Source organism: Anopheles arabiensis, chromosome 2 (genome assembly GCF_016920715.1).
Source record: "Anopheles arabiensis isolate DONGOLA chromosome 2, AaraD3, whole genome shotgun sequence".
Classification (NCBI taxonomy): Eukaryota; Metazoa; Arthropoda; class Insecta; order Diptera; family Culicidae; genus Anopheles; species Anopheles arabiensis.
In genome coordinates this window covers 40,845,323-40,855,831 of record NC_053517.1, presented here as the reverse complement: position 1 = coordinate 40,855,831, position 10,509 = coordinate 40,845,323, and the positions used below count along the sequence as shown (strand labels likewise).

At 52.8% G+C, this 10,509-nt stretch overlaps 1 protein-coding gene across 1 annotated transcript; it reads right to left on the bottom strand.

The window, feature by feature from the left end:
• Positions 1–192: 192 nt before the first annotated feature.
• Positions 193–10,038, bottom strand: LOC120893663 (huntingtin). Its single transcript, XM_040295686.1, has 8 exons — positions 7,248–10,038; positions 6,496–7,176; positions 6,249–6,432; positions 2,657–6,179; positions 2,334–2,582; positions 1,794–2,265; positions 1,279–1,713; positions 193–1,212 (listed from the first exon to the last, which is right to left on the bottom strand). Exons 1-8 carry the CDS (start codon positions 9,855–9,857, stop codon positions 454–456), a joined length of 8,913 nt encoding a protein of 2,970 aa, XP_040151620.1. The 5' UTR covers positions 9,858–10,038; the 3' UTR covers positions 193–453.
• Positions 10,039–10,509: the final 471 nt, after the last annotated feature.

The window sequence follows — 10,509 nt, the reverse complement described above, 5'->3', positions numbered from 1 at the left end:
TAATTAAAGCAACTGAACCATTAATATTAAATAAATATGGTTTGTATGTAATTATAGTTATTTAATTTTAATAATAAAACTCAGAGTTTTGTTACATTATTGTTGAGAAGATATAGCAAAAAAGCATCCCAAAACCATTAAACGCATAATAATCTACCATTTCGGAAAAAAACACTTGATAACATATACCTGTTAGTGAAGGGAGCATAATTTAATTTTATTGAAACGCGATTTACCATTACTAGCATTAGCACAGACGATGAAAACGAACGCAAATACAGCGGCACTAACAATGTAACCATTGTGCGATACATACAAACGAAAACAAATAAACTTTAAAGGCATATAATAACATCAAATCAATCGTTGTCATTTTAAACTTGATTTTCTTAAACAACTAGATTCACTGCACTATTGACTGAATATTGCAAATAAAGGAACCACTGCCACAGCTCACAGACACTGCACCAGGCATTGGAATACGAAGGAATCGTGCTGGCGGAAAATGTCCTTAAATTTGGCCCTCTGGCTCCCGTTCGGTTCGAGGCGCGCGTAGAAATCCTTGGCCGAGAGGATGAAATTGTTCACTTCCCGCTCGTTCAGCTGCTGGTAGGAGGGTAGCGAAAGCACCTCCGGCAGCAGCTTGATCAGGTGCTGGTTTAGCGAGGCCGAAAGAAAGATGACCGTCAGGCACCAGACGGACTTGTTCACCTGCGGAAAGGACAGGAAGTTGGGCAGCGAGCAGAGCAACCATTCCTGCAGCAGCGCCAGGTAGGACGAATCGATCGCCGAGCGGAACAGCTGATACGTGACGCTCGCAATAATGTCCGGGTTCGGTTGGTTCAGCATCAGCTCCTTGAACACCTTCGTCAGTATCTCGTTGGGCGGAAGCAGGTCCCGTATCAGCTGGCACAGCACCTCGCCAAACACCTTCGCGCCGAGCGGGGTGGTGGTGCGGATTTTCGCAAACAGTATCTCTATCTTGTCGATCTGCTGCACTATGATGTCCGGCTCGTCCTGCACGATGCCGTTGCAGCGTTCCGTACTCTCGAGCTGCTCGTTGCAGCTGCGATAGATGCAGGTGACCAGCAGCTTGAGGGCGGACAGCGAAAACATCTCGTTGTCGATTTTCACCAGATCGATCGCAAGCTTTTCGATCTTTTCGTGCAGCGCGCGCGGCACTCGATCGGTGACGATTAGACGCTCCAAACCCTGCGCGGATGAAAACCAACGGAGTGAATGTCTAAGGTACTTACCACCATTTTGCTCGCTACTTACGTTCAAGATGCACAGATAAATCTCCAAATTAGTGGTCCGTTTCAGTATGTTGTTGGCGGAAATGATACTGTTCGACAGCAGGTTGCAGTCCGGCACGAACCGGGACGTGTGCTCAATCAGGTAAAAGTTCAGCGCCCAAACCAGCTTCGTGTGCAGATCGCTGAAGGCGCCCGAACTTTCCTCGATGATGCCGTGCTTGACGATATAGTTCACTATCACGTTGCGCAGCAGGTGCAGCTCGTCGTTCAGCGCACCGATCGATGAGTTCGTTTTGATCAGACACTCCAGCAGACAGATGAGCCCCTGCAGCGTTGCATTGCGGATGTACAGCTGGGTGCTTTTCAGATACGTCGGAATGATGGTGCACAGGTGCGTCAGATCGGCCATCGTCGGCACGAGCAGGGCCGCCAGGCGACACAGCAGGTAAATGATGTGCTGTTCAAGAATAGAGAAAGGTGGGAATAAAACACGTAGCAAAGGAGATGAAACGAAAGTATCCAACTGATCAAGCGTACCTGCTGCGATAGCGTATCTTCCATTGGGACGCGCTCCTGCAGCTTCAGCAGCAGCTGGTTGAGCCAAAAGATTTGCTCCCGATTGTCGACCATTTCGCAAAAGTTGACCAAGTGTGGCAGCACCAGCGCAGGATCGTCCTCGATCAGCTGCTTCAGCACGTCGTAGATCAGCTGCATCGAGCTCGCGCTGTCGATGTTAATTTTCTCCACAAAGTGGCGCTTGTTGCGGACGACCAACGATTCCACCGGCAGGCTGTTGTTGCCTCCCGCCTGCGCTGTCGTCCGCTCGATCAGCTCCCAGAAATAGTCGAGCGACAGCTGATTCTGATCAAACCGCACCGTGCCGATGCTGCTGTCGTCCAGCGAGTACAGATCGTCCGTACCGGTAATGAGCAGCCGGCGCTCCAGGTTGGGCTGATAGAACACGTTGCTCAGCGGAATGTACAGCTGCACGTTGTGGAGCTTTTTGAGTCTACAAAAATCAAGGAAAGATCAAGTGATTTACTTTGCACCATGAGTGTGAAACAAGCTCGAGCATACCCAATAGTGTCACATTTTATGTTGGGATTGCGCGTTGTATGATGAAACTTGCCCTCCCGAAAGCCAATCCATGGATAGCGGTAGCACGCTAGCAGCAGCGACATTACAGCCTGCAGGCACATGTTTTTGATTTCCCGCTGCTCGACCAGGCTCACGAAAATGGGATCCTCCGAGCGGTTCAGCAGCACCATCAGTGACATAAACAGCTCCTCGAACTGTTGGCGCGACGAGAACCCGAAAACGTTTGCTCTAAAAAAAAGGATAAACACACAAAGCACATTACTAAACGATACAAAAACGGGAATCATTTGTTTGCCACACACCTTTTTAAAAACAGTTCCAACAGCTCAACGTCATACAAATGTTCGATCGGTACGGCCGGTAGCTTCGGCGTTCCACCACCTTCCAGTGCGTCTAGCGAGGTGTAGCAATCGTACAATTCGTACGGCGTCAATGCGTAGGGATAGAATCGATCCAACTTCAGCAGCGGTATGGCGATCGATTCCACCAAGGACACGATACCCTCACTCATGGCAAGGTTTTTCGCCATCGCGCCCGGATCGGACACAAATTCCGCTATAACGATCGCTTGCAGGTAAACTTCCATCGCATCGGCATGCTCTGCTGCTAGAAAGCGCTCAAATACAGCCGGTAATGGTCGACGAGCCAACAGTTGCTCGTCTAGCAGGGATCCTTCGATCAGCCTGTACATGAGTTTGATGTACTGCTCCACATCGCCACGGTATCGATCGTTTTGGTTCAACTCGTTCCAAAGATAGCGCTGGTGTACGATCGTCCCGATGCAGCGCAGATACAGCTCGCGGTGCGTAACGTTTTGGGCCGGCTCTTGCTCCACAGCGCGCGCACAGACGCCGCCGAACGAGAGCAGTGTTTCGAAAAAGTTCGACTTGAGCAGATGCTCCTTTACGAAGCGATCGATAAGCTTGCCCTCGATGTAGAACAGGCACAGGTGCTCCAGTCGCTTCAGATATTCGAGGAAACATATTACCGACTCGGCACACTGTCTCGTCGCGGCCGTATCGTCCGGCTTCTGTTTCGCTTCGGCTAGCTTTCGCATCAGCACGATGAGGGTCACCTTCAGCATCGGGTGCACCTTCAGGTAGTTTAGATGCGGATTGAACTGCACACAATCGGTGCGGAACCCATGGAACATGCTCTCGAACGCCACCACAATGATGTCGCGCAGCAGCCGCACGTTGAGCGAACCGCTCGAGAGCAGGTTGATCAGCTTGCTTTCGGATTTGATTTCGTGCAGCATTTTAGCAATGTGGCGCGGTTTCGTGTACGAGGTGCCGGCGCAGTGGTACGCTACCTGCCGCAGGAACCACGCCTCATCGACGGGCAGATCCTTCAGCGCGGCCGTATCGATGGTTGGCAGTGCCGATGGCAAGCACTCGTCCGGAACGCTCTCGTAGTATTGTTTCAGCTGCGAGAGCGTTTTGAACAGCTTCGGGAACTTCCGCCTGCAGTCACCGTTGAAGCGAGAGTACAGATGGTGAAAATCATCCGCCGGCAGCACGGTCAGCACGGCGCTATCCTTCAGCCCGGCCGCACCGAGCTGCACCAGCGCGCCCAGCTTGTGGTCGAGAATGAGGGCAGCGTTGCGCGAGGTCACTATGTTGACCGTGGCGAGCAGATCGGTTAACCGGCTGCACATGAGCGGGAGCGTCGTGAGCGGTGCCTTTTCCAGCAGCGTACGCTGAACGCCGGACAGCTTGCCTTCCACGGCTGTCATGATGGTTTTGACAATTTGCTTGGAGAATTCCTCATCCGCAATGTGGCACAGCAGCAGCGGTTGGAACTGGTCGGACAGGAGGGCCGTTTCGCTGGCCAGTAGAGCCGACACCTCGCTGCGTGGCCATTTCAACTCGTTCGGTTTGTGTTCCAGCAGCGTCTCGATGAGTACGGTGACCATGCGATCGTTTCGCACGTTGTACTCCTCGTTACGAATCAACGACAGCATTAGCTCCAGATCGAACCCGTGCTTTAACAGCAGCTCACACAGCCGGCGGGCAACGGGTGCCGGCAGGCTGCACCATCGGATCAACTCCAGTGGCATCTGTTCCGCCAGTGCGCGGCTCACGTCAGCGCTACCAGTCGCGCGGTTCAGCGTACCAATGAACCGCTCGATCACATCGTACGTGAACTGTACAGTCTCTCGCGGCGGGTTGTACGTGATGCTCAGCTCGTCCAGCACGGTGAAACACTCGCCAAGATAGCGGACCAATATTTTAGCCAAGCTCTGAGCCGCCGGTTGAACGACGTCTTCCGTAGGTCGTGCTGTATCGCTTTCGTGCTCCTTTCCTTCTTCATCCTCGGGCGCCTTGTGTTGCTTGTGGAGATACAATCCTACGTGATTCAACAGATAGCTTCCCTCCGTTTGCTGAAACACTTGGCGCAAAATCAATTCACCGTACGTGATTTTCTGCAGCGATTTCCACGACTCGCTCACGATCGTGGTGTAAAATATCTCCACAAAGCGAAGCACCACCTTGCTCTCCAGCAGCTGGTTGCGGCCGAAGCATTCAAACAACCGCCGCACGATAAAGTAGTCCGCGTTGCATTGCATCACCAGCTTCCCATCCCCCAGCACCTGCAGCAGAGCGGCCAGCACGTCCGCCTCGCAGTTTGCCGCCTGCGTACCGTCGCCGTCGTGCAGCCGCTCGCTGTACATAATCATCGGCACGATGCGGTACGCGTCCAGCTCGTCCGGGAACTTTATCAGCATGTTCAGCACCACCTCCTTCTGCGTGCTGCATTCCGATGCCTCCAGCACCTTCGGCAGCGCGCTGCTCCGGCTCAGCCGCAACAGAAACACCTCGTGCGAAAGCGCCTGCACCGAGGCGATGGCCGTCCGGCGTATCACATTGTTTGCCAGCAGGTTGTCGCAAATGTTGATAATCTTTGGGATCGTTACCAGCGGTTGCTCCCGCACCAGCCCGCTCAGCTGAAAGAGAAACCGCACCACCTGCCGCACCAGCTCCTCGGAATCGTCGATCGTGCTGCGTTCGATCGATTCGATGTGCTTGAAGATCGACTCCACGAACACGTTGCTAGCGTCGAGCAGCTGGTAGTTGATGCTAAAGTCCAGCAGCTGGCAGAGCAGCTGCAAAATGCTCGCCTGCACCGTCGGGCGCATTTTGGTGAACAGCTTCAGGCACGTTATTACCAGCGGTTCGAACAGCTTCACGAACGCACCGATTTCCGGCGTGATCGGTTTCGCTTTGGTTTTGCAAAAGTCGTAGTAACGGGCGAAGAACTCCTCCGACGCTACCGCGTTCGGCGATTCCGCCAGCGATGCCTGGCGGAAGTATGTCACTTCCGGCGTGCGGTTCGTGTAATTTGCGTGAAACACGAATCGCAGCAAAAATCGCGCACACCGCACACAGTGGTCGGGTTCGAGGGGCAGGAACGTTTGCAAGTAGCGCAGCACTTCCTCCACAAACTTCATACCGTTTGTCATGGCGGAGAGGGATTTCAGTTCCAGCAGCGTCCACAGTGCTTCGGTCGCTGCCCGCAGACAGTCGAACAGCTTCTGGCCCGATTCGGCGTTGATCGAGATGCGGTAGCTTTCCATCGAGCAGCGCACCTGCTGGTAGAGCTTCATGTACGCGTGATCGCTGCCGAAATATCCGAAGCAGTTGATTTGCTGCAGTTCTTTGGTGTTCATGAAGATGTCCGCCTTTTGCGTCCGGTTCATGACCAGCGGGACGGTGTTGGTGTACACGTGATGGTAGATGTTGAGCAGCTTCAGCAGGTGGATGATGAATTTGTTCATCGATTCACCGTCTGTTACCGCGTTTGTGGTGCTGCTTGACAAAACAGCTAAAAAGAGGTGAAATGAAAACGTGATCGTACCTCTTTTAGATTACCAAAAAAGTCTTAAAGTCTCACCAACAATCATCTGGGAACATATCCACAGCAGATCCGCGTGCACGGTAAGATCCACGACGGTGCTATTCATCCCCAGCAGCAAGCTCAACAGCACGCTAACCAGATTGTACTCGTTCCACAGGTCGACAAAATCGAAAACGTCATATTTTTCCATAAATATGCGTACAAAATGAATTATGCCAGACTGTAACGAGCAAAATACAATTAAAAATATCTCTTTCACAATCCTCGCTTCATTTTGCCATACCTGAAGATTTTTGTCTCCAATTTTCAGCAACAGATTGCTAATCCTGTACATTACACGGCACACCGTACTGTAGTCTGGCACTGTTTCGCCCATGTTCGTCCTACCCTGCCGTCGACGGTCAAACGGTGCAGCGAACGTACCGAGCACAAATTGATCCACAAAATCGCCAACAACCGATGGTTTGGGTTGGCGATTTGGCTTCTGTCGCACGGAGGAATCGTTCCACGCGCTACACTCGAGAAAGTGAAGCAATCGTTCGCCCGCATGATTGCGCACGCGGAGATCGCCATCGCTCAAACCGGCCAAAAGTTGATCGAGCACCTGGTCGCGCAGCTGGTCGCCCTGGTAACCGTGCGCTTTGATGCAACCGTAGTCCAGCTGAACGATCAAATCAAACAGTTTCCACTGTACCAGCCAGTACTTGTTGTGGGACAGCAGCAACAGACGATCGAGAAGCGTTTTTATGTAGCCCGGTAGGAGATTCGGTGCCGGTTTGACCATTAAGCTGTCGTCTAGAAATATATTCCTGCTGGCCGATTGGAATGGAATGGTTGAGGTTGGTTTTTGCACTTTAGCGGCGCGACTGTTGCCGGTCGCAAGGCTTTGGAAGTAGACGTTGAAGAAAAGTTCTACCGACGATAGTGCCTGATTTACGACCGTGTGTATTTCATCCGAAAGGCCCTAAAACATAATGCAAAAGGATATGAGTGTAGCTGGTGCTATTCATTTAAATAAGTATCATTTTCACATACCTGCACAACAACGTTCAGCAGTTTATGCTCACTCAAGAACGATTGTGTGGCACCGTTCGGTACTTTCGTGCGCAGAAACTCCCGGTAACTGCCGCAGCGATCGACGGCAGCACGCATCAAGTTGCCCACAATCAATTGCACCGTGCCTCGGAGCGTTGGGTCCGGACTGTCGTAAAACAGCAGCACATCGGCGAGCAGCTGCTGCTGGTCCTCGTCCTCCGGTGGCTCCTTGCGGTTCGAAATCGTCATCGCCGTCAGTGCCCTCTGCTCATCCGGCAGCTCGGCCGTCGACGGGCGACTGCCCGCTACGCGATGTTCGTTTTTAATGGTCGTTATCACCTTTGGTACGACCAACAATTCCCGTCTGCGAGCGGGTCCCGGCTGCGGCCCGGCAAGGCTAGCACCCGGGCCCGGTTCGGACTGGGAAAGGATAGCGTCCAGATCGCGGCTTAGCTTTTCATTGTTGTCGATCGAGAAGTTTTCTTCGATCGATTTCAGCTTCGACTTTAAGCCCTGATCGAGGCTGAGCGACATCGGCGAGAAGTACTCAAAGTAGGTCGCACTGGTACACTCGCCAAAGTGATCCTCCTTCATTTCGAGCAGCTCCGAGCCGGCCTCCTCCGGTACCGGCGTGCCGGCATTGGCAGTGTCCGGCTCGTCCTCGCCCGGAGACGCTTGCTGCGACAGCTCATTTATCGCGTCTTCCAGGTTTAAAATTTCCACCACGGCAAACTCCTCCCGGAACGTGTCCTTCTCGAGCGGGAGGGCAAGTAGCTCCGGCTTCATCCGCACACAGGCCGCCACAATCTGCATCGAGAGGCTCTTGACAGACACGCGCACCACTGCATCCGGTATGAGGGCATGCCTGGTGCCGGCAAGCAGAAACCGCGAGCAGACCAATCGTGCCGTAAATTCGAGCAAATTCTGATCGTGGATGGTGCCGATAAATAGTTCCCGCGTGCCTTCGGCACCCAGTTCCTCCGCCACCATCGAAGTGCTGAGCGGAACCTCGAGCGTGTCCCGGGATGGTGTCGGTGTTGGTGCAACCGGTACGCCCGGCGCCGGTACGACGGTGATCGGGTCGGTATCGTGCTCCGTTTCCAGCGTCACATCCAGCTCGGCCCGTATCGTTTCGGCGTTCGAGGACATGTGGCTGCTGGCCATCGAGTCCATCGACAGCCGATCCTCCTCCTCCCCGTCGTCCGGCAGCGGTTTGTCGATGGATTTGCGGAAAAACTTCGTGACCGATTCGGCCGCATTCGAGCTGGTGAGCAGCGTGTTGATGAACGATCCGATCGAGTCGGTAGATTTTTGGCTTTTCAGCGACAGTGAGTCGGGTGCGACGGTGCTGGAGCTGTTCGCCCCACTTGCTCCCCCGTCCAGCGGCCCGGAACTTTCGAGCTGTAGGGCGGGGGCCGCATCGAGATCCATACTCTTCAGCGAATCCAGCTCAATGTCGGAGGCGGAAGCGAGCGAACGATCGTCTACGGGGAGCGCAAATTTCGTCGGAGTGAAGGTTAGCAGCGGCAAGGAACCGGGCCGCAGCAGCACATCGGACCGTGCGTCCGTGCTGGATTTGCGCGACGAAAGCAAACTGTCGCTAGGGTTAATCTTAAAGATGGAGTTTTTCAGCGTCTTGCGCTTGAGCAGCATCCGCCGATGGTCACACTGTTCCGACAGCAGCACCTTCCGCACCGCCGGCTGCACGTTGCCCAGTATCACCAGCAACACCTCCAGCGTGGCGTTGATGATCGTGTGCGTGCCTTCGCGCAGGAAGTGCAGGCACAGGTCGTACGTTTCGATCGCCTTCTCCACGCTGCAGCTGCGCAGCACGATCGGCAGAATCGCCCGGAAGCAACCCATCACGCCGAGCACCGTATTTGACTGCTGCTGCAGCTGGCCACACTTCAGCAGCTGCTCGATGCACCGGTTGAACGCATTGTTGGCGTAAAAGTCGGCGTTGCGCGATCCCTGCACGAAGGCGAGCATGTTCCGTGCGGCACAGCGCCGTTTGGTGGCACAGTCCGAGCCGATGTCTTCCAGAAACAGTTCCGTCATCTTCAGCACCTCGCCGTCGGTCAGGTAGCCTTCCAGGTGTGCGCAAAACACCTCCGTGAAGCAGCACAAGCCTTCGAGCAGGGCCGGCTCGCGGCGCTTGAAGATGGCAAATATGCACGGCAGCAGATTCTGGGCGTAGGTGCGAGCCTTCCGCTGCCGTATCGTGCCGCAGTAGTGGCCAAATATGGACAGTGCCGTGCGCAGCGAGCGTTCGTTTCCGTTCTTCTTGATTTCGTGGTACAGATCACGCTGGATGCGAACGATGCTTCCGGCCACCTCGCAGTGCCGCACGATGCGGGACAAGTTCTCTTCCGCCGCCATACGCACGCCCGAGTCGGACTCTTCGCAAAACTTTAGCAACACCGCCACTGCATTGCTGATGTGCCCTTGGTAGGTGGGTGAGTTCGCTGCGGACGTGCCAGGCCGAACGTTGACGATGGTTTCACTGATCACACCGAAATGGGCCACCTTTTCCTTGCCGCTGGACGAGTCTGCCAGCTTCAGCGATTCGATCGAACGCTGGAGCGCCCCGAACGGATTTAGCTTATCCATTGCAGGTCCGGTTTGTGACCCCTAGCGAGGGGCGGGATGTGAACCTTAAACCCGGACAAGGGCGTTGGTTTTGCAGCGAAAAAACACGGAATGAAAACTTTTTATCCGCTGCCGATTGTGAGATGAGTCAAGCCTTTTAATACATTTTTTTTTCACACAGCTGCTCAGCTGTCAACAAAACAAGCTGTTGTTGGTGTTGTTGTTGTTGTTGTTGTTGCTACTGCGATTGTTGACGTTCTGCTTTTTGGCATGTAAACAAATCGAAATTTAGACGAGTCGGACAAATTAGACGAAAGTTTTAGCAATATTTTTATTTGAATAGTTAATAATTAGAATAATACAATTTATTTCGTTCGATTGTTGCAAGTGATATGCATATCGTGCTCAGAAAAACCATTAAACCAAGTAAACAAACGAAACACTGAGAACTCAATACCATAGTGTACACCAAGTGAAATATTACAATTTCAAATTCAAACATGCAGATTTATTATTTTTCAATGTAGTTCTAATAAACCATGAAATGATTCAAGTCCAAGAACAATTATATTGATAGGAACAAATCATCTTCTTGAACTCAGTTAAATTATTTACTTACCATAAAATCTTCATAATAAATGAGTAAATGTATAATGTTATCATATTTCTCGTT